Source organism: Bidens hawaiensis, unplaced genomic scaffold (genome assembly GCF_021521415.1).
Source record: "Bidens hawaiensis isolate Kalapana, Puna unplaced genomic scaffold, B.hawaiensis_p1.1 tig00069654_1, whole genome shotgun sequence".
Classification (NCBI taxonomy): Eukaryota; Viridiplantae; Streptophyta; class Magnoliopsida; order Asterales; family Asteraceae; genus Bidens; species Bidens hawaiensis.
In genome coordinates, this window is record NW_027506639.1 from 20,827 (window position 1) to 45,970 (window position 25,144).

General features: G+C 36.9%; 1 protein-coding gene across 2 annotated transcripts; it reads right to left on the reverse strand.

The window, feature by feature from the left end:
- Nucleotides 1-22,572: 22,572 nt before the first annotated feature.
- On the reverse strand, nucleotides 22,573-24,740 carry LOC143618344 (uncharacterized). Of its 2 annotated transcripts, none has more exons than XM_077090595.1 (9): nucleotides 24,663-24,740; nucleotides 24,455-24,577; nucleotides 24,254-24,365; nucleotides 24,044-24,169; nucleotides 23,827-23,961; nucleotides 23,616-23,737; nucleotides 23,398-23,544; nucleotides 23,002-23,313; nucleotides 22,573-22,895 (listed from the first exon to the last, which is right to left on the reverse strand). In XM_077090595.1, exons 1-9 carry the CDS (start codon nucleotides 24,705-24,707, stop codon nucleotides 22,809-22,811), a joined length of 1,209 nt encoding a protein of 402 aa, XP_076946710.1. In that variant the 5' UTR covers nucleotides 24,708-24,740; the 3' UTR covers nucleotides 22,573-22,808. The 2 variants fall into 2 exon arrangements, with proteins under 2 accessions (XP_076946710.1, XP_076946709.1); XM_077090594.1 differs by having other exon boundaries at nucleotides 23,616-23,740.
- Between the last annotated feature and the right edge of the window lie 404 nt (nucleotides 24,741-25,144).

Sequence of the window (25,144 nt, forward strand, 5' to 3'; positions counted from 1 at the left end):
TTTGTAGTAGCCAATCAAATCCAAGAGATTCATAATACAAAATTGATCATTCATTTCAAAGTTCATATTGTTGGATAAAGGAGGCAAATGTTGTAGATTATCAGTTTAATTGTAATAGAACCATATTGTCATTTTGCATTATTATATTAAATATGTGTTGGTATATTAAATACCAGCCGGATTATTATGGATTTGAAACTATGACTTGTGTTTGAAAAAAATAAGTATATTCTTTAATAAATTCTTTTTTTTAGGGAAAATTCCCAAAATGACCCTTTTTAAGAGAGAGAAAGAATTAAATAGCCCTAAGTCACAACACATTTCCAAAATAGCCCATCAAATTTGGACTGAGAATACGAGCTCTGGAAAAATATTTAGGCCAATAAAATTCTGACAAGTGTCAAAATCCGACGGTTTTTTTAAAAATGTTGGGGGACCAGTTCATATTTTCCATTTAAAGTTCTTCTAATAAAACAGTCTTTTCCGACGGTCTTTTAATGTTTCCTAACGGATCCCATCAACTTCCAAAAACATGGAAAATTGTGCCTTCAAATTCATGCTTTCAAGACGCATTTCGGGTGAATTTGTACCAAGAATACCATAGATTTATAAATATTGAGGGACCCGTCCATATTTTTTAACTAAAATTATTTTCCAAAGCTTTCTTGCCAGACGGATTATTTAGCTTTCTTATCCAACCCCTACAAATTTAAACACATGGAAAAATGTGTCATATAATTTTGTCTTTTAAGACATTTATTTGGTAAATTTGAACTAAGGGAATCAAGTTTTTGAAAATATTAAAGGAGTCGTCCATATTTCTTCACTAAATCTTAATATTAAAAGTTGTCTTCCCAGACGGTTTATTAAAGATTCTTATCTCGACCCTACAAATTTTGAACTCATGGAAAAATGTGCCTTACAAATTTGTCTTTCAAGACACAAATCTTTTTAATTTGTACTAAGAAGACGATTATGTAGTATAATCTTACTTGTCCGTCCATATTTACATTATATCTATTATCTTCCTTAATCCTCAATAATTCATTCACGTCTTTTTATCAACTCCATGGAAGTTAAGGTTTAGGGTGGTATAAGAGGATGGTTTGGGGTGGTATGAATAGAAAGATGAAGAAGATAATCTCATGTATATTCTTTGGATGATCATGTCGGAATAGAAGGAATCACATAATATATTGTCGGTGTAGACGGATTATAAATAAATTTTGAAGGTGTGGACTAGATTTCAACAGATAAGAAATAAATTACTAACTCGTATTCTTGGTACAAATTCACCCGAAATGCGTCTTAAAAGCATGAATTTGAAGGCACAATTTTCCATGTTTTTGGAAGTTGATGGGATCCGTTAGGAAATATTAAAAGACCGTCGGAAAAGACTGTTTTATTAGAAGAACTTTAAATGGAAAATATGAATTGTTCCCCAACATTTTTAAAAAACAGTCGGATTTTGACACTTGTCAGAATTTTATTGGCCTGAAGATTTTTTCAGGTCTCGTCTTCTCAGCCCAAATTTGGTGGGCTATTTTGAGAATGTGTTGTGATTTAGGGCTATTTACTTCTTTCTCTCTCTTAAAGGGCCATTTTGGGAATTTCCCCGTTGTTTTATATTTTCAACCGCGTGTAACACAGGCTATAACCTAGTTACACATTAATACATTATGCTAACGGCTTCTCCATACATCATATAAGGTATTCACACACTTTAACAAAACAAAAAATCAGTAAAATTATCATGAAGAATTCTGTATTGTTTTAAAAACTAGTTAGAAAGTTTTCATAAATTTTGAATCTATAACTTTGGTCTTGAACTCAATAGTTGAGCTTGAAGCTTTACTTGATATTTGACTAAATTTGCAAATAATTACATATACTTAAAATATTTTGTAAAAAATGAGTTTCTATATCATTACATATTTTAAAAAAGGAATAAAATTTAAATGGCTATTTTCGTTTTTAGAAAACAATTTTTGACATGATTTGGCGTTCTAACCCTTTTTGGGTATCGGGGTGCGTTAGGGGTTGATAATAAAGTGATGTTTTTGTAAAGGAAAGCGAGAGATTTCGACGCGGTTTTATTTTCATTTGTTTTTCTTGTTTTTATATTCGTATTTTATTGTGTTTTTCTTTCAAAACAAATTATATTTTTTATTTCATATACATTTTTTAAACTTTTATATAGCATGCTAAATATATAACTTTTAAAACACATAGTTTATTATTATGAATAGTTTGAATATTATTAAAATAACATATACAAGGTGATTATGAAGTGACGTGACATTGTTTTTAGACATTTTTGGTGTTTGCTGATAGGGCCAACTGGCCAAGGGTGCCATACTGATTTCTTTTCTAATATTGCATTATGTAGATGGTCTTGAAAGTGGGGGTGGCGTTCTTGCTCCTACCATCATGTCACACAACACCCCCCCCCCCCCCCCCTCACTTATTTTGTTTTCTCTGTCTATTGTAACTCTATACTACCTCACTCTCTTTCAATCATACATCATTTACATAAACCATGATACTGTTACGAACTCGAGTCCGCACACGTACCTTACAAAATAAATTGATATTTCTTTTATAAAGTATTTTTTTGAACGACCAACGAATTCTCTAAATAAGATACCAGCTAAATTCATCACATCAGGATACACTTACCATTTTGATCCGGGGAAAACCCTCATCTAAGGCCAACACCAATGAACACTCGCCCGACAATGATGTGAGGTAAACCCGTTTAGTTCAAAAATCCAACTAATAAACCACACCTACTCACCTAATCCATCGTCAGCTCATCATCTAATGTTTTTTTCCCCTATATTAATGGGGTAAAGTTAAGATACAAAGGGAGACAAAAATGAGAATGGTGAGAATGATTTATGGTCACACAAAAACCCTTCAACAACAAAAAATTAATAATAATAAAACCATAACTCAAAGTATAAATAAAAAACGGAAAAAAACATATAACAGAATGTTTTCCCCGTCATTCCCATAAAAAAAAACCCGACGAAAAGACACGATTTCAAGAAAAAAAACACAATGCAAAAAATGAACAAACAACACAATGATAAATAAAAAAAGACACAATAGGTCGCAAAATTTAACATAATACCGAACAAAATATAACACAATGTTGAGCATTATAACACAATATCAAGAAAAAAAGAACACAATGTCAAGAAAAAAAACACAATCAATAACGAAAATAAACATAAAACACAATAATAAATAAAAAGACACAATACTGTTTCTTTCTCAACATTGTTTTTTTCAAGACAAAGAAAACGGCGAAAACATTTTTGCATTTTACATTTTTCATTTTTATTAAATTTTAAGTTATGATTTCTTTTATTAATTTTTATTAAAGGATTCTTTTTATGACTAGAAATCCTTCTTGTTTTCTAATGATCCCATTATTAAAATAAATTCACCCATATTTTTATTAATGTTATATTTTTAGATAATGGTCAAGTTATTCTATAAATGGTAATAAAAATGAGAAGTGTGAGAAACCATAAATAATTGACATGTGTCAAGTGGGGAACAAAATAAAAAGGGTATAGAGGTAATTGTACACATTTTCTCTCTCCACATGCAAGACACATGTTAATACCCCCATCATTTTAGAACATTTATAACTTTTTCGTATAATATTTTTTTTTAAAAAAAAAGTTCATCACAATAACAAGCGTTTTTTTATCTTTAATATGAGTATTATTTTTGTTATATAAAATTTAAAACAAAAATCACGTCATTGTGTCTTTTTTCGTCATTGTGTATTTTCGCACACCATTGTGTATTTTCGCTCATCATTGTGTCTTTTTTCGTCATTGTGTCTTTTCGCACACAATTGTATCTTTTCGCTCATCATTGTGTCTTTTTTCGTCATTGTGTCTTTTCGCACACCATTGTGTCTTTTTCCTCATCATTGTGTCTTTTTTCGTCATGTCTTTTCGCACACCATTGTGTCTTTTTCGCACACCGTTTTGTCTTTTCGCTTATCATTGTGTCTTTTTTCGTCATTGTGTTTTTCGCACACCATTGTGTTTTTTCGCTTATAATTGTGTTTTTTTCCGTCATTGTGTCTTTTCGCATACCATTGTGTCTTTTCGCTTATCATTGTGTCTTTTCGCACACCATTGTGTCTTTTCGCTTATCATTGTGTCTTTTCGCACACCATTGTGTCTTTTCGTTTATCACTATGTATTTTTTCGTCATTGTGTCTTTTCGCACACCATTGTGTCTTTTCGTTTATCATTGTGTCTTTTTTCGTCATTGTGTTTTTTCGCACACCATTGTGTCTTTTCGCTTATCATTGTGTCTTTTTTCGTCATTGTGTTTTTTCACACACCATTATGTCTTTTCGCTTATCATTGTGTCTTTTTTCGCCATTGTGTCTTTTCGCAAACCATTGTGTCTTTTCGCACACCATTGTGTCTTTTCGTTTGTCATTGTGTCTTTTTTCGTCATTGTGTTTTTTCGCACACAATTGTGTCTTTTCGCTTATCACTGTGTCTTTTTTCGTCATTGTGTCTTTTCGCACACCGTTGTGTCTTTTCGCTTATCATTGTGTCTTTTTTCGCCATTGTGTCTTTTTTCGTCATTGTGTCTTTTCGCATACCATTGTGTCTTTTCGCTCATCATCGTGTCTTTTTTCGCCATTGTGTCTTTTCGCAAACCATTGTGTCTTTCCACACACCATTTTGTCTTTTCGTTTATCATTGTGTCTTTTTTCGTCATTGTGTTTTTTCGCACACCATTGTGTCTTTTCACTTATCATTGTGTCTTTTTTCGTCATTGTGTCTTTTCGCACACCGTTGTGTCTTTTCTCACACCATTGTGTCTTTTCGCTTATCATTGTGTCTTTTTTCGCCATTGTGTCTTTTTTCGTCATGGTGTCTTTTCACACACCATTGTGTCTTTTCGCTTATCATTGTGTCTTTTTTCGCCATTGTGTCTTTCCGCACACCATTGTGTCTTTTCGCTTATCATTGTGTCTTTTTTCGTCATTGTGTCTTTTCGCACACCGTTGTGTATTTTCGCTTATCATTGTGTATTTTTTCGCCATTGTGTCTTTTTTCGTCATTGTGTCTTTTCGCACACCATTGTGTCTTTTCGCTTATCATTATGTCTTTTTTTCGTCATTGTGTCTTTTCGCACACCATTGTGTCTTTAACTTGAAACGTAAAACACAATGGTGAATACGTATAACACAATGACCTAAAACGTAAAAAACAATGATGAATACGTATAACACAATGACCTAAAACGTAAGACACAATGGTGAGTACGTATAACATAATGGCCTAAAACATAAGACACAATGGTGAATATAATGATATGAAACGTAAAACACAATGGAAACAACATATTACACAATGACACAATAAACAACAAAAAAACACAATTAAAAAACCCATTAATTTTTTCTATATTACAATATGATGCTCATATTAAAGATAAAAAACGCTTATTATGATGACGACTTGTTTTTAAAAAAATAATGTTGTATGAAAAAGTTATGAGCATTTTAAAATGATGGGGAAATTGACATGTGTTTTGCATGTGGAGAGAGAAAGTCAACAAATGTGTGTTATTACCTTTATGCCCTTTCATCAATTTTTATTTATTAAATTAACCTCAGCCATATAAGATTAATGGACCGAATTCCTTCTCACTTTTCTCATTTTTGTTATCATTTGTATTTTAAATTTACCGTTTTAGCTAATGCTTTTAGCCTTTAAGAATTAAGATATTTGAAAAAATATCAAACGAAATCATTAGGCGCTTCTTTACACTAACCAATGACACACCCACACGTGTCCAAAACGGTCCTTATCACATTTACCAAAACACCCCTTCCCACACAGTTTCAAATAATAATACTAATAATATTCGTTCGCCGTATTTACACTGAAATAGCAACACACTCACTCACTTTCTCTCTCTAGGTTTTCTGCAACACGCCAAACTCATCATCTTCTTCTTCTTCTGCTGTTCATTATGTAAGTCTGTAACCTGTTATTTATATTCTATATTGTATTGTATTGTCTATTATTCAGTCAAATATCAGTACTAATTTTGTTTTGACTACTAATTAGGGCTTGTATATGACGCGGCAGCAGCAGCAACGGTGATCTAATCGTCACGGTTTTGACACTGAATGCTGGAAGGTAGTGTTACGTTTTACCGATTTGCATTTTGTTATAGTGATAATTGATCGGTTTAAGTTACTGTGCTGTGTGTGTTTAGGTTGTAGTTTTAGTGAATGTATGTATGTATTATTATTATTATTGATCGGTTTATGTTATTGTGCTGTGTTTATTTAGGTTATGTTTTGTGAAAATGTTAGGTGTTTATTTTTAGTGAAATGTGTTGTTATTATAGACCTAATTTGAACAAGTTGTGTATTTAGAGTTGAAATGTGAGTGATTAAGCGTAGGATTTTGCTAACTCTGTTACCTGTAGTAGCTAGTTTATGATCCGACCGTCACGATTTTGACACTGAATGCTGGAAGGTTGTGTTACGATTTCGTTGATTTTACATTTCTTTCTAGTGATGATTGATTGGTTTATGTTATTGTGCTGTGTGTGTTTAGGCTAAGTTTTGTAAAAATGTTAGGAGTTTGGTTATTTTTAGTGAATGTAATGTAGTGTTATTGTTATTGTAGACCTAATTTGAACAAGTTGTGTATTTAGAGTTGAAATGTGAATGATTACGTTTCGTTGATTTACATTTCGTTAAAATGTCACGATTTTGATACTGAATGCGGAAGGTAGTGTTACGTTTCGTTGATTTACATTTTGTTTTAGTGATAATCGATCGGTTTATGTTATCGTGTTGTGTGTGTTTAGGTTATATTTTGTGAAATTGTTAGGAGCTTTTGATTTTTTAGTGAACGTAATGTATTATTATTTAGACCTGATTTGAACAAGCTGTGTATAGTGATTAAGCTTAGGGTTTTGCTAACTGTGTTACCTGTAGTAGCTAGTTTATGATCCGACTGTCACAATTTTGACACTGATTTTGACTTCCCTGAGTAAGGCCTTGACTTAACTTCTTATGACTTTGACTAGGCCCAACAAATAACTCTGGCTTTGACTCGACCCTTCTTGTGTGATGGGTTCGTATCATGTACTCAATATAAACAAAGGTTTTCTATAGTATGAATTATGAAATCATAACCACACATTCTGATGCTAACAAGTTAAGATACATGAATAAGCTGATTTTGACACTGAATGGAGGAAGGTATTGATAGTTTCTCATTTCCACGTTTACTTCTAGTAATTACTGATCAATTTACATTATTGCGACATGTACTTAGGTTATATTCGTAAATGTATCTGTCATTGTGAAATACTTGTAGACCTTTAGAACTGTATAGGTGGAGTTCAAATGTGAATGAATAAGCTTAAGATTTTGCAAACTATATTAGAATCTAGTATAGTATGAGTCACAAAACAAGTTGTGTGCCTCACTTTCGTAATTTTTTTATAACATGCAAATTTCAAGTTTTGTTTCATTATGTTGAATGTTGGATGGCTATTGATCGATTGGATATTGATTTATGCTTGTGATTTGTGCTTGATTAAGGTAGGATTTGATTTGATTTTGTCGTGTTTTATAATTTTCTACCATGATGTAGTCTGTGTTAGTCAGGGTTTTTTTTAATTGTAATATAGTATGAAATCATAATCGCACAGTTTTGATACTAACAAGATAAGATCTCTGAATAAAATCTAATATATGATGTTTAAGATTCCAACATGCCTAGACTATCAATGGATTATGTAAGAGGCTTATGCCTCGTACAGTTTATACTTAGCAGTGAAAAACGTTTGTTTATGCATTATGTCATCTCTTTGTTACAGCGTCTAAAATAAAAACATCGTTTTTGCATGTTCTCTCTAAATTAGGACTTGGTATTACACTATTGCTAGTTTAAAATAGCAAATGTATGAGAAAAGATAGCAAATATATGAGAAAAACATAGGTATTTTGTTGCTAGAAAATAAGGGCAAAGCTATTTGACAAACAAGAGTCCTCCAAATGGGTGTTGGTATTCTAAATGACATGGCTTTTATCATAATGATTTTTATGTGCTAAATTATTTATACTGAATGATAAATTGTACAAGTGCTTATTTCTAAAATAGTTTAGTTGAAGGGTGGAACTGCAGGGATATGCAAATGGATTATGATGACAGTGAGTTCAGCATTCACAATGTTGAGTTAACCGAGGAAGTAAGCTCCACAGTTTCTCCTGTTTTGCGTCCATATGACTATGAAGATGCGGGACATTTAAGCTTTGATAGTTTGGTTGAGAATGAGGTTTTTCTTGGTATCACTGGTCAGGAAGACAATCAGTGGATTGAAGAATACTCACGTGGTACTAGTTCAAGTGTGGTTGAATCAAGACATGACAATGTATGGTCTGAAGCAGCTTCTTCAGAGTCTGTTGAAATGCTTCTAAAATCAGTTGGCCAAGGGACCTTGGTCACCAAATCTAGTGATGAACCTGGTAACTTAGCTACAAATCTGGACTCTATGGATCCTAATTTGAAGCAAGATGATGAATTCAGTCATGCGCTAGAAACAATGGTAACAAAAAGGTTAGGAGGGTTCTTTGAAACTGAAGAGTCACATGTGAGTGATGAACCTGGTAACTTAGCTACAAATCTGAACCCTGTTTTGAAGCAAGAGGATGAAAATAATCATACTCTAGAAGCAATGGTAACAAACCAGGTAGAAGTGGGGCCCTTGGCAACTGAAGAATTGTATGTGAGTGATGAACCTGGTAGTTTGGCTACACATATGGATCCTAATCTGAAGCAAGATGATGAATTCAGTCATGCACTAGAAACACTGGTAGCAAAAAAGGTAGAAGGGTTCTTGGCAACTGAAGAGTTAGATGTGAGTGATGAACCTGGTAGTTTATCTATAAATTTGGACCCTAATTTGAAACAACAGGATGAAAATAATCATGCCCAAGACGCAATGGTAACAAACAAGGAAGAAGAGGGGGTCTTGGCCACTGAAGAATTGGATGAGAGTGATAAGCGTGGTAGCTTGGCTACAAATACGGATTCTAGCTTGAATCAAGATGATGAAAGTAATCATGTCCATGAAGCAATGGTGTTAGATGAGGTGGTGGTCTTGGCAACTGAAGAGTTGGATGAGAGTGATGAACGTGGTAGCTTGGCTACAAATACGGACCCTAGCTTGGATCAAGATGATGAAACTAATGCCCATGAAGCAATGGTGATAGACGAAGAAGTAGGGGCCTTGGTGACTGAAGAATTGGATGCAAGTGATGAACCTGGTAGCTTAGCTACATATATGCATCCTAACTTGAAGGAAGATGATGGGAATAATCATACCCTAGAAGCAATGATAATAAACAATGAAGAAGAGGTCTTGGCAACTGAAGAATCGGTTGTGAGTGATGAACCTTGTAGCTTATCTATAAATCTGAATCCTGATTTGAAGCAAGATGATGAAAAGGATGATGCCCTAGAAGCAATGGTAACAAATGAGGAAGAAGAGGGGGTATTGGCAACTGAAGAATCAGATGTGAGTGATGAACCTGGTAACTTGGCTACAAATATGGATCCTAATTTGAAGCAAGATGATGAAAATAATCATGCCCAAGAAGCAATGGTTACAAACAAGGAAGAAGGGGTCTTGGCCACTGATGAATTGGTTTTGAGCGATGAACATTGTATCTTAGCTACAAACTCAGATCCTGATTTGAAGCAAGATGATGTAAAAAATCATGCTCATGAAGCAACGGTGATAGACAAAGAAGTGGGGGCCTTGGTGACTGAAAAATTGGATGCGAGTGATGAACCTGGTAGCTTAGCTACAAACACGGATCCTACTTTGAATCAAGACGATGAAAATAATCATGCCCAAGAAGCAATGGTAGCAAACAACGAAGAAGAAAAGGTATCGGCAACTGGAAAATTGGTTATGAGTGATGATGAACCTAATAGCTTATCTGCAAGTATGGATCCTGTTTTGAAGCAAGATGATGGAAGCAATCATGCCCAAGAAGCAATTGTGGTACATAAAGTAGAAGATGGGGTCTTGGCAACTGAAGAATTCAATGTAAGCGATGAACCAGGTGGCTTACCTTTAAGTATGGATACTAATCTGAAGCAAGATGATGGGAAGAATTATGCCCAAGAAACAATGGTGTCAGACAAAGAAGTGTGGGCCTTTGTGACTGACGAATTGGATGCGAGTGATGATCCTGATAAGTTAATCACAAATGTGGGTCCAAATAAGAAGCAAGATGACGTTAACGGTCATGCCCAAGAAACGATGATAATAAATAAGTCTCAGGAAAGCTTCGATTGTGATGAGTTTTTTGTTACAGTTACTAAAGACTCTCAAGAAGAGACGGAAGTTTCTGGTGGAAAGTTAGATACAGATGTTTTTGGTAACATATGTGATTTTTCTGAGGAAAAAGTTGACGGTATATGTGTTGATGTTAATCATGAAGCTAGAAATATAGCAGTTGAATTATCTGAAAACAAACCACGAGAAGATATTTCTACTTTCAAAATAGATAGTGGGAATTTGGATGCAAGTAAGGAATGCGATTTGGAAAGATGTCAATCAAGTAGTGAGGCCGAGTGTAGCGCCAAGAACGCGGATAATCCAGTAGGCAGTCTCACTGCAGTTGAAACTTGTACAAACAGTAATGTAAAGCCTTCAAATGTGGATTCTCTCGATAAGCCACCATTTGCAGTTGACAATCTTGTTGATGAGGAGTCAATGCCAGCAGAGAGTTGTAATTTGCTAATGACAGAAGCTTGTGCTGAAGTTTCTCATGACAGCAAGTGTGCTGCCACTGCTTTTCCTGAGTCATGTGAACTTAATAATGACTTTATGCATGAGGACTTACCTCCAGTTACTGTTGAGGATGATGGCAAGAAAACATCAGAGAATCTTGCTTCTCTAGAATCAAATATGTGTTCTCCATTAAAGGTGTTGGATGCATATGTCGAGGAATTAGATAAACCAGACTGTGCTTTTGACCAATCGGAAATGGGTGAAGGAAGAAGCATTAACGACACAGGTATTAATATGACAAACACGTGCTCATCAGTTGAATTAATTGCTGGAAACACGGATCTTGTAGCCATTCCAAAAGTTCACAGTGGGGATTCAAACAAGGACCAGAGCCCTGCTGCTAAGTTTTCTGGTTCAGTGCAGCAGCAGATAAATGATGAAGTACAATCATCTGAGCAACATGGTGGTACTTTGGATACGGACATTGCTGCACTTGATAGCCAACAAGATATTGAATCAGTTTTGACTGCTGAAGGCGGTAAGGATCAAGGATCTGAAGCTGACATCACTATTTTGGCTGAACCAGGTATCTTTCTCTCTCTCTCACTTTCAAGCACAGACATATTAACGACACAGGTTATAACATGACAAACACGTGCTCATCAGCTGAATTGATTGCTGGAAACACGGATCTTGTAGCCACTCCAAAAGTTCACAGTGGGGATTCAAGCAAGGACCAGAACCCTGCTGCTAACCTTTCTGATTCAGTGCAGCAGCAGATAAACGATGAAGTACAATCATCTGAGCAACATGGTGGTACTTTGGATATGGTTATTGCAGCCTTTGATAGCCAACAAAATATTGAATCAGTTTCGACTGCTGAAGGCTGTTGTAAGGCTCAAGGATCTGAAGCTGATATCACTATTTTGGCTGAACCAGGTATCTCTCTCTCTTTCTCTCTCTCAGTTTCAAGCACACGCATATTAACGAGTAACGACACAGTTACTAATATGACAAACACGTGCTCATCAGCGGAATTGATTGCTGGAAACACGGATCTTGTAGGCACTCCAAAAGTTCACAGTGGGGATTCAAGCAAGGACCAGGGCCCTGCTGCTAACCTTTTTGATTCAGTGCAGCAGCAGATAAACGATGAAGTACAATCATCTGAGCAACATGGTGGTACTTTGGATACGGCCATTGCAGCACTTGATAGCAAACAAAATTTTGAATCAGTTTCGACTGCTGAAGGTTGTAAGGCTCAAGGATCTGAAGCTGATATCACCATTTTGGCTGAACCAGGTCTCTCTCTCTCTCTCTCTCTCTCTGTTTCAAGCACACACTTATTAATGACACAGGTACTAATGTGACAAACACGTGCTCATCAGCTGGATTGATTGCTGGAAACACGGATCTTGTAGGCACTCCAAAAGTTCACAGTGGGGATTCAAGCAAGGACCAGGGCCCTGCTGCTAACCTTTTTGATTCAGTGCAGCAGCAGATAAGCGATGAAGTACAATCATCTGAGCAACATGGTGGTACTTTGGATATGGCCATTGCAGCACTTGATAACAAACAAAATATTGAATCAGTTTCGACTGCTGAAGGTTGTAAGGCTCAAGGATCTGAAGCTGATATCACCATTTTGGCTGAACCAGGTCTCTCTCTCTCTCTCTCTCTCTCTCTCTCTCTCAGTTTCAAGCACACACTTATTAATGACACAGGTACTAATGTGACAAACGCGTGCTCATCAGCTGGATTGATTGCTGGAAACACGGATCTTGTAGCCACTCCGAAAGTTCACAGTGGGGATTCAAACAAGAATATGAGCCCTGCTGCTAAGCTTTCTGGTTCAGTGCAGCAGCAGATGAATGATGAAGTACCATCATCTGAGCAACATGGTGGTACTTTGGATATGGACATTGCAGCACTTGATAGCCAACAAGATATTGAATCGGTTTCAACTGCTGAAGGCTGTAAGGCTCAAGGATCTGAAGCTGATATCACCATTTTGGCTGAACCAGGTCTCTCTCTCTCTCTCTCTCTCTCTCTCCACACACACACATAATATTTAATGAAAAGAGCGAATCAAGAGTATTATTAAGTTAGGATTATAGATTTTTCAGCTCTCAGTTTCAAGTTTCAAGCGTAGTATGTAAACATAAACACACACACACCATGTGCAACTGATTGCATATTTCTTGCATCTTCAATTGCTACCGTGTAATCTGATATGTGTCATCTTCTTACGCTTTAAATGTTTCCACAGGTTATATTGATGCTACATCTCCGATACTTGGGGTAACAAGCTCAGATCACCATGATAATGAGAAAAAGGAAGAAGGGTTTGTTAGCGATGGAACCTGTGAAATTGAGTCTATCAAAGTTGGTAGTATGATGGATTGTGCTTCATTATCGGTGGTTGAAACAGGTGCACATCTTGTCCATGCTGGAGAAATTTTACATGAAACTTCTGTTGAAAACATGAATGCAGTCATGAATGATCTAGTAGAAGAGGCTAACCCTGATGATATGGGGGGATGGTCCACACCTTCAACTGTAGATCCCATACTATGTGATTCATCAACAAAAGCGGGTGATAACAGTGAGGCTGGAGTTGGTATGCAGGAATCTATCTCAGGACATCACGGTGAGGCACCTTTAAGTTTAGCAAAACCCTCCTACTTTCTTTATGGTGTATGGTACTTAATAAGATAATATGTAGAGCTACACATTCATGACTGGACTTAAACCACATTTTCTTTTCACTGTTTAAATGGTTGTCATGCAACATTCGTGTCTGGACTTAATCTTATAATTTAGGGAATTTTGTTGTTCAAGAACACAATCTTTCATAATTCTGATGGTGGGATCTTGATGGATAGAAATTTGGGTCATACATGTTGAAAGGCATATTTGCTTCTTTTTCTGATTACTTAACTAAATTTTGCAGTTAATATGTCAAGTGAGCAGCCTGTTTCTACCGATGTGGTGCTTACCTCGGAATGCAATGATAGTCATATGGGGCATGATGAGGATAGTTCTGTTTCTATGGAGAAACTTCAACCTTTGTCTCCTCTTTTAAACACAATCAGTACTGGAGGTGCCATTGATGAGAATTCCTCATTTCCAGAGGCAACAGAAGATGCAAATCCCAGTGAGGATGCCATTGATGAGAATACCTCATTTCCAGAAGCAACAGAAGATGTAAAGCCCAGTGAGGGTGACATCAATGAGAATAACTCACTTCTAGAGGCAACAGAAGATCTGGTGCTTACCTCAGAATATGATGATAATCATATGGGGAATGAGGAAGATACTTCTGGCTCTATGGATGCAGTTCAAGCTGTTTCTCCTCCTCTAAGCACAAACAATGCTGAACCTTTTCCGAGTACAAGAGTAGAATCCAGTGAGGGTGACATTGAGAATACCCCACTTCCAGAGGCAACAGAAGATATGGTACTTACCTCACAATGTGATGATAGTAATACGAGACGCGAGGAAGATACTTCTGTCTCTATGGATACAAGAGTAAAGCCCAGCGAGGGTGCCATTAATGAGAACACCTCACTTCCAGAGGCAACAGAAGGTTTGGTGCTTACCTTAGAATGTGAAGACAGTCACATGAGTCACGTGGAAGATACTTCTGTCTCTAGGGACGTAATCCAATCTGTTTCTCCTCTTTTGAACACAAACAATACTGAACTTTCTCAGAGTACAAGAGTAGAGTCCAGTGAGGGTGCCATTAATGAGAATACCTCACTTCCAGAAGCAGCAGAACATGTGGTCCTTACCTCAGAATGCGATGATAGTCACATGAAGCATGAAGATACTTCTGTCCCAGTGGATAAACTTGATTCTGTTTCTCTTCTTTTAAACACAAACAATACTGAACTTGTTCAGAGTACTAGAGTAAAGTCCATTGAGGATGCTATTGATGAGAATGCCTCACTTACAGAGGCAGTAGAAGATGTGGTGGCTACCTCAGAACGTGATGATGATCATATGATGCATAGAGACAGTTCTGCCCCCATGGATAAACTTGAATCTGTCTCTCCTGTTGTAAACAAAAACATTACTGAACTTTCTCAGAGTGCAAGAGTAACACCCAGCGAGGGTGCCATTAATGAGAACACCTCATTTCCAGAGGCAACAGAAGATGTGCAAGCAAAAGAGCATTCAATTTCTTCAAACAGTGATGTGAAAACAGATAAAAGTTTTACTTTTGAGGTCACTGCAGCTGCTGGACTTACAGAAACATGCACGGGTCTGCAGCTATTTTCTGCTTCTCAGTCTATGGTAATACTTTTTACATTCATCTCTTGATTTCTTTTGAATCATAGTTTATTTTATTTTTTTTTATTTTAACTTTGGATAATTTTGTTAATCCGTGCTGTAGGCTATGGAAGGGTCTTGTATTGATTTTGGCAGCACATTGGATCCTAGAAAACCAAATGCATCTCCTGTTGTTACTCAAACGCCTGGCAGTGGGACCATTAATGCAGCAACCAAAGAGCGTAAAAGGAGGCGAAAGTCGGTTGCCAAAGAAAGTGCGGAGAAAGGTAAGGAAACAACTACCACACGATCGCGAAGGGTAGAAAAGCCATCTCCTTTGTTCGTAACCTCCCCACAACCAACAAGCCCAACAGCAGCTGGTCAAGTTATTCAGTTTCAAGAGTCGGGTCCCAAAGAGAAGGTTGAATGCAGTGTTACAAAACCTGCTCCTATATCAAACCTGCCAAATTTGAATAACTCCACCTCTATTTTTCACCAGCCTTTTACCAATAATCAACAAGTTCAACTGCGAGCACAAATATTGGTTTACGGATCATTGATGTGAGTAATTTTACTTGTCAAAGCACAATTACTGGTAGATAAATTGTTGCTGTTGTCATTTTTTTTATTGTGGGAGGGTTTGTTTTCTCCATTCTCTTAAACCTGTGTTTGCCTCCAAATAATTAGCCTCTTTTAATAGAAAAAAGGGTATTTGAAATCAATTTTTTTTATGTATTTTTGCTAAATTTAATTTGTTGGTCAAACACTCTTCTCATCTTGATTCTTTGAACCAAACATATGAACATGCATTATGTATCTGAGGGCGGACAAATAAATTTTAGGATAATGTTATTGAATCTCTTGCTGAGACGTTTTGCATTGTGGTTGCAGATCAGGGATGCCGCCTGATGAGGCCCACATGATTGCTGCATTTGAACAGTCTGGTTAGTTTATGATTTTTAGTTGTCTTTGAAGTTAAGCTGATATTTCTGACATACAAAATGTTTACACATAATTGTGTTGTATATTCAGATGCTGGAAGGAAAACGTGGGAGGATGTTTGGCGTGCTTGTCTGGAGAGGGTTCATGGTCAGAAATCCCAGGCTAACACCCCTATTCAACAACCACGAGCAGGTAACTTTTGCATTGATTGTTTTTCATGTATTGTGAGTCTTATAACATTTTAACTTTCATTTCAGACTTGAAAGATGTAGGCTACAGAAGCCCAGATCTAGGAATTAAACATAGTAGTATACTTTCAAGCACATACAAGGGCACTCCGCCAGCTGTCAGCCCCTTGATTCCTGTTCCATCACCTCTTTGGAACATGTCTACCCCGTCTTGTGTTGGTTTACAGTCAAGAAATGCTGCTTTTCAACACCAATTTACTCCTATACATCACCCTTATCAAACTACACCAAACCCTCTGTGGCTATCTCAAAGTCCTTTTCTTGGACAATGGGGGATTGCTTCTTTACCAGGCTCACCTGTCCCTCGTTTTTCTGGATCACCCATAACCGAGGCAGTTAAGTTAACCCCTGTTAATGTTTCTGGAGTTGGTCCACATCCACATTCTATCCCCGTGGTTCATAGTGCTTTGTTTTCTCCCTTATCTAATGATGACAAAAAGGCGTCTGGTGATCCAAAAAGTAGAAAGAGGAAAAAGGTTAGTGCTGCTGTTACTAATGTTCCTAGTCAAGTTCTGATGACTCCTCCTAGTGCTCATCTGGTTCCTTGTACTGGGGCCCACAATCGTACCCCGTTTCTGGTTGAAAACCAGACAGACTCAGTAACTACTCCTACTAGTATTTTTTCTACTTCAGTTACTGTATCAGCACCACCTGCTTCTAAAAGCAACAGTCATGCCAGGGTTCTTTCTGTTTATAATATGTTGAAAAGAGTTGAAGAGGGTAATGTTCAAGAAGCATATGCGAATGCAACCGACTCAAGAAGTATAAAAAGGACAGAGATTACCACTAGTCCAGCTGTCAACCAGACCCCTGTTTCACCACTAAATCAGACTGTTTCAGTAACTGTTCCTGCTTTTTGTACTTCGTTTCCTACATCAGTTGTCATGTCAACGCCTGTCTCCACCACATCTTACCGCAGTCAAAACATGGAGAATGCTCTAGCAGTAAACGAGACTGAGAGCAAAGTCGAAGAGTCAAAGCTACAAGCAGAGAATGCTGCTCTGCTTGCTGCTGCAGAAGTTAGTAATTTTCAGAATTTATGGAGCGGGTTGGATGGTCAAAATAGTTCTGGTGTTGTTTCAGATGCTGAAGCTAAGCTAATGTCTTCAATATCTGCTGCTGCTGCTGTTGCTAAGATGGCATCAGCTGCTGCTAAAATTGCAACAAATGTTGCAGAACAAGCAAGGTTAATGGCTGATGAAGTATTTCAATCAAGCGAGAATGGAAATTTCAGTCATATTCCACATCCAAATGTGGTCAATAAAGCTACACCTGCTTCTATATTGAAGAGTATGGTCAAAACAACCGACGCTCATTCCAATTCAATTATTTCTGCTGCTAGAGAAGCTGCTCGGCGGAGAATCGAAGCTGCTTCAGCTGCTTCAAAACATGCTGAAAATCTAGATGCTATTGTAAAGGCTGCTGAGCTAGCAGCAGAAGCTGTATCACAAGTTGGTAAGGTTGTCGCGATGGGTGATTCATCAGCTTTGAGAAAATTCGCAGAAGCTGGCCCTGAAGGTTTTTGGAACACATCACAATTATCATATGACCAGCATCTGACTAGCAACTCTGGTAAAAAGAACGCTTCTGGTAAGGTAGTTAAAGAGATTCAGACTTTGAAACATGGTCTAGCATCTCCTGTGCATTTGGCATCTAACCTGAAGAAAACAGTGACCAACGACGGTTCAATTATAAGCAATGAAAAGGATACCAGGACTTCTACTGAAACAAATACCAGATCATCTCATACATATGTTGTTGGACACGTCATTCCTCAAAGTACTGCAGGGATTTGGGAAGAGCATAACATTAAGGAGGGTTGCCTTGTTGAGGTAAGTAACTGAAAGTTTAGATGTTTCATTCTATTCTTGTACTTCACTTGCTTATTTCCATTTGCTTGTATTTTAGGTATACAAAGAAAATGGTAAGTACAAAGGCGCCTGGTTAGCAGCCAATGTCTTGAATTTAAAGGATGAAAAGGCGTTGATCTGTTACACTGGAATCCAATCTTCTTATGAAGGTAAATATGTTGTTTTTAAGCAATCCAGATAATATGCAGTTAATGATTTGTTGGAGTGATTTATATGCTGTGAATTGTGTGTGAATCTTTGTTAAATTGTTTTGAAGGGTCAGAGAATGTAAAAGAATGGGTGGCGTTTGAAGTTATAGGCAGTGAGGAGGTACCTAGTATACGGATTGCTCATCCTATGACCACCATGCGGTTTGAAGGGGCAAGAAAGAGACGCAGAACAGCTGTCACTGACTATGCTTGGTCAAAGGGAGACAGAGTTGATGTCTGGATGCAAGATTGGTTAGCGTTTTCCCAAACGGACTTGTATATACATCTTTACGAATTACACGGGCTGTATGTTAAATATAAACCTTATGTTTGTAGTTGGCGCGAGGGAATTGTTATGGAGCCAAATAAGATTGATGTAACTACCCTGACTGTTCAGTTTCCAGGTATATTATTATTGTTATTGTTATTGTTATTATTTAGCGTAAATGAGTTTGTACAATATTATTATTTATTATGGTCTTTATTTTCTCTCTTTTCGAAGCAGCACAAGGAGAGACATCAGTTGTTAGGTCATGGCATGTCCGACCAACTCTTATCTGGAAAGATAGAAAGTGGATTGAATGGAATGGAGTTCATACTTCTCAGGTTTATCTTAAATTAAATAAAAATATTGAAAAAAAAACATGTTTTTGTTCATATTTAGTTTTAACAAGTTTGGTATATTTCTTTACAGGGCGAGTTACCGAAGGAAAAACGAATGAAACTTGGTAGTCCTGCTGCTGTCATTGATAAAAGGAAAGACAAGTTACCAATCATTGTGGAGTCGGGAACACATGAAGAACAAGGAACATTATTGCCATTATTATCTAGCCAAGAAACTCGTTTCAATGTTGGTAAAAACACCAAACCGACCAGCAATCTTCCAACAATCCATAAGGATAAGGCGAGAGTTGTTTTTGGTGTCCCGAAACCTGGCAAGAAACAGAAATTTATGGCGGTGAGCACGCAATACGTCGATGATCGAACCAACAAAAACATCACGGCAAGTGGTTCAAACAGTTTACTAAAGTTTCCAAAGTCGTATGGTGCGCACGTAACCAAAACTGATGCCGTGGACAATCAAGTGCCTGAAACCAAATCCAGACTCAAGCCTCGAAAGCCGCCGGTTCCTTGGTTCAGACCAGTAACTAACCGTGACCCTCAACCGACAGATGCTGATTCTGTTGAAAATTCATCAACCCGACAAAACCAGACACAAGTCGGGCCATCTTCTAACAAGAGGAAGGAACCACTAAGAGGCCCGCCTGCAAAGAAAGGTTTTACTTTCACATCAAAGCCTAAATCTGATCCACCTTATAAAGGTAGAAAACTGCCACCACCGCCACCTAAAATAGAGGTGAAACCGCCACCTAAAATAGAGGTGAAAGACAAATCAGATTCTCAAGTTGACGAGCCTCGTAGATCCAATCGTAGAATCCAGCCAACGTCAAGGGTAAAATAGTCGTTTGCTTTACATGTATTTATTATTATTTTTTGAATAGTTTTGTAAACTGACTATTTTTATATTTTTGTGGTCTTAGCTATTGGAAGGGCTACAAAGCTCGCTTACCATTTCAAAGATGCCTTCGGTTTCACATGCAGCTCAAAGAAAGGTTACATCAAAAGGTAAATGCACTTTTCTACACAAGATATCGATTGCCATTTTAACGCCCTGCTTGCGGTGCGCGCATATAATGTATATATGTGTGAACCCTCGGGTGGGCAAAAGTAAAATTGCACTAATTTTGACGTTATTTTACTAATCTCGTGAAAATAACGTTAAAAGTGGTGGAAGGTTAATCAGGCATCATGTGGTGGCGTTGATAGCCGAAAGACAAGGGCACATGCACCGATCAGCCGGTCCCGATGATTGAGTGCTATGTGCCTTATGTCCAAGGCTTGATGCAAAACTACTATCGAGCCGGGGGTCTCACCGGAAGCAGCCTCTCTATCCCTATGGGATAGAGGTAAGGCTGTCTACATCTTACCCTCCTCAGACCCTACCATAGCATTGCTATTGGTGGGATATACTGAGTACGATGATGATGATGATGATGATATCGATTGCCATTTTATACATGGACTTGTTTTCGTGAATGAGACGTGATTATAAATCTCGTTTTTGTACAGGGAACACCAGTCACGGGTCAACCTAAGCAAAGAATTAGAGGAACAGCAAACCTTAGCTTTCCGGGTTTTGAGAAATCATTATTTAACTTTGTAGATGTTAATATTATATAATTTTATATTTTCTAGTAACGTTTTGAAACTTTATCTATTACTAGCTAGCTATCTCTATGCCATTGAAATATTTATATATGTAGTCTCAGACTCTCATCTAGCCTTTGAATACGAAGCTAATGCTATCAATGGTTTTTGTGACGATTTTATGTTTTGTATAACTGATTAACCTCGTCTCTTGGAGGTTGGTTAAAAACATGGATTGATCTATGAGATATTAACGATCGATGATTTTTGTTATTTATATGCATGCATTTAGTGTTTTCTTTTAGTACATAAAATCATGTTTTCTTTTAGTACATAAAAACTCACCGAAACTTTGGGGGAATTATCTTTTTGCGATTCCGTCTTTTGAATTTTTTGGAATTTTGTTCAAATCTATCACCCAGCAATCTCCTTTTTTATTTTAGATTCCCTTAAAAACCTTGGCTTCAAAGTGGTCGTTGGTGCCTTTTTCCATTCCAATACGCATGGATGGTTTGTCAGCCATAAATCGTCTCCCCTCAGGACAACATCTAATCTAGCAGGGTTTACATTGTTTGTTATTGCCATTTCCCTTTGAATCTGCAGCCAAGCTTCATAAGAATTTGCTTTGCAAAACCAACTTGATGGATTCATATTTGACCAAGAGTGGATAAATGTGGCAGGGGACAGGGGTTCCGTAGACCCTTATTTGGCATGTATGTGAGCACACGTTGGGTTTTTGAAATGGGCAAATTAGATACTTTTTTTGTCGAGGAACTTATCAACTGTATCCACTTTTTAATAGAATGAAACCATTCTAACATTTTTAGAGTGAATTTTTGGTCTTTTGGTAAATCGCCCGCGTCAAGGAAGTAAGCATCTAGCTTCGAAGTGTTGAAAGAGACAGCTATAGTGAATTTTTCGAATAGGCACCAGAAAAAACACAATGTTTCTTTTGTTAATGCATATGATTTGGCTATATGAAAAACATGAAGGAAACGAAAATCAGGGTAGAATTTCTCTCCTTTTGAAAACTTCCATATTTGTTCAAAATGATCGTCATCAGATTCTTGTAATTGAGGTCGGATGGTTCTACCAGGTTATGGGCATTAATAACTTCAAGGACTTCGTTTGGAAGGTGTGTTGGTTTGGAGTTTGAGGGTTGACCGAGAGATTTTGAAGATTTTGAGATGTGCCATTGTAAGAATTGCAGGTAAGATTTGATAATGTTGAACCATGTTGGATTCCTGGTATTTATAGACTTTTGGCATTGACAGGAAATCTGAAAGGATATTATTCTTTTCTTTAATATGATTAACAATGAAAGAATATTGTGAGAACCAGGCGAGTTTTCAAGAGTGTTTTATTATTAAACCGTAGCATTTTTGGAAAAGATGACATTTCTATCTCAATAAAAAAAGTTGCACCGATAAGGTGGACCTGAAATTTCTTGATTCCTCTTTTGACTGCCAATATCTCTTTGTACGTGGAGCGATAATGTTCTTCTGACACACTAAGCGTGCCGCTATAGTATCCACATATTGACATGACACATTTGTCGTCTTCTGCAATTAGGACGTTGCCCAATACTGGTCACTAGCGTCAGACGTTGCCCAATACTAGTCACTAGCGTCAGTCTGAAGAATCTTTTGTCAGTTGGCGTGAGAATCTTTAAAGGTGGCATCACAACAGCTAGTTTCTTTATTTCTTTTACAACATGTGTTACATTAAGATTATACCATTTACGTGGTGCGGCTACATAATTTTACATGGTTCGAGTGTGCGCTCCAGGTTTGAAATGGGTTATGATTACGCATTGTTTGACACAAAAAAACAGGATCATTCTAATGTTCTATACTAATACGAGATTCACATTCTCACAAACCCGCGCTAAGGTACTATACTGAATAGTATATTCACATGCTGCAAACTATCATAAATTCAAGGATAGTTCGTTCACGTCAAAGAAACGACGGGCAAAAACGACCAAAATCAAAAAATGCTACAAACCTAGCATAACATAAATTGAAAAACAGACTAGTTTTTTAAATGCGTAGAGAATTACAAAACTGGATGACTTACAAGTTAGTAAATGAATATTGTAGAATATAAACTATATCTATGCTAACTAAAGTTGATAGGGTCATTTTGTCGGTCGATTTAACCGGAAAAAACTCAACCACGCCTCGGTCCATTTCAACCACCTACAAACCTAACTGGTTCACACTTCTGTCACCACCACCATATTAAACTTATCTACCAGTAACAGTCTTTAATCGATCATACGCACATTTTATCTTGTGTTTCTCTTCAATCTTTAACTTGTATCCTTCATCAGACTACACATCAAAATTTCACATATATTAAACATAATAATAAAAAAATAAAATTAAAAAAAAATCCCAAAAGAATGAGGCTTTGCAATATCATGAGACTATTGCCTACCTTTATTCTCGATATACTATGCAGTATGCTGCCAATCTCGTTCTTGTAATATGTGAACGTTTCCCGAACTCTAACATCCTCATGCATTAGAAGTAAGACACGGACAGCTGTAACTATCCTGGTTGACTGGTCAACGATATCATCCGTGTTTTGACCGTCAAAAGATGACCCCGAGATGAAAGATGACATCACACTCAAAACACCATTAATAATCGGTTCGCTTCTATGAAACAAAAGAAAACAAGGCAATATATAATAAGGAATTCTGCTTGTACGGTTACTGCCTGACACGATATCTTCTTCTCCATAACTCTGCATTCAATATATTATCATACAATATTACAATACACATAATATAACAAAAACAAATATAATCGATTTGATAAATGGACTTACGGAAACAACACGGATCAAGTATCTTGGAACCGCATTCCCTAGTTTAGAAATGCTCGGTTCAGAAAGTTTAGTGGGCTTCGAATCAAGTGTGACGATCATTCTAAGCAATGCACACATGTTCTCCAAGGCCAAAGGTGGTTTATGTGCCTGAGAGTGGAAAAAAATAAAGAATCGAAAAAAAAATCATCAAATAAATAATACGAGTATGGTCAACGTACAATCTGGTCAACAACTGCTTTCTCTAGCATCTTGAGAACAAGATGATCATCTCCGATCTGAGGCAAATAAGAGCAAACAGCACTCGTGACGGACCTAAACAATCCCGCGTTTGACTTCCCGCCTTCTGATAAACAATTAATAAAATGCAACATTTATTTACAAAAATAATTAAAAAAAAAAACATTAAAAAACCAAGTGAAAATTGCTTACCAGAAGAAACTTGATATCGTGACAGTAACGTGATGAGAAAGCTAATATAGTCAGTAATTTGAATATGCCCAGCTCTATATGCACAATTACTAACTTCCATGAAGCGGAATAAAATAGACGGATCCAAATCATGACCTGAATGCATATAAGATGGCATGGGATTCATCACAACGGAGTTCAAATATTATTTTAAAAAATAAACTAGATTACTACTCACACAAGCAACAAGCAGCTATGGACTGAAGCAAAGACGGATCCACAAACGAGAAGTAATATAGGCAACATATAGAAAGTTCTTGAATCTCTTTATCAAGCTTCATAAACGGACCATATGATATATCCCCTGCCAAAAAGGGAAACATTAGCACACAATAAACTAACCAGAAAGACATAGTGGGACGCGGTAATAATATATTAATATTCCTACCGTCATTGAAGGGACGTGTACTGTAAAAATCCCTTAACGAGTACTGCATGTTGTCAAACTCCTGAGAGAAGGTTCCACGTTGCCCTAAATGAAGTTGAAGAAGCAATACAGCCTGCAGAAAACAATATATAAGTAATGATACATATGTGTATGTATATACATACACCCACACACATATATGATATATATATATATATATACCTTGGATGCTGATGAGTTTTTATCACCTAATAGGCTTAGCAACAAAGGAATCTCTCTAATCCAGCTAATCTGAAAGTCCATAATCTCCGAATCACTTGTATATGGGGATACCGAACAGTTTTTCTGTAAATTGGACATGATATTAAACATGAAACAAATAAACAAAAAACAATCGGTTCACGGTAAAAACAAAGAGAAAAGCTCTTACGGGAAATAACATCTCTTCGATTGCTGAAAGACAAGCTAGTTTCATTGTAGACTCGGGTTCACATTTCTTGAAAGCCTCTGTAAAAGTCTGCAATAAGCGCATCAATCAGAAATTGCATCTTATGTACGAATCTCAACAATGTCATGCTTCAAATCTTTAAAAAAAACCACCTGAAGAATATGTGATTTCCAAGAATTGTCCATTTGTATGATCAGTTTAGGGATGAAACGAACGAGTGAAAGCGAATGCTTCTGGAAAGATGCTTTACCTGCCTGCAAATATTACAGATCATAAACGGTCTCCGTGTCTATAATATTAAAAGTCAAATTACATACCTTCTCAGACAATGCATCTACAATGAACACCAAAAACTTATCCAGAAAAACATGCGGTGGAGCTGACCAGTCAACTAAGCAAAAGAAGATCTCCGATATTATCACATTCAACATAAAATACCTACTATCACCCTTCTCTGATGACTG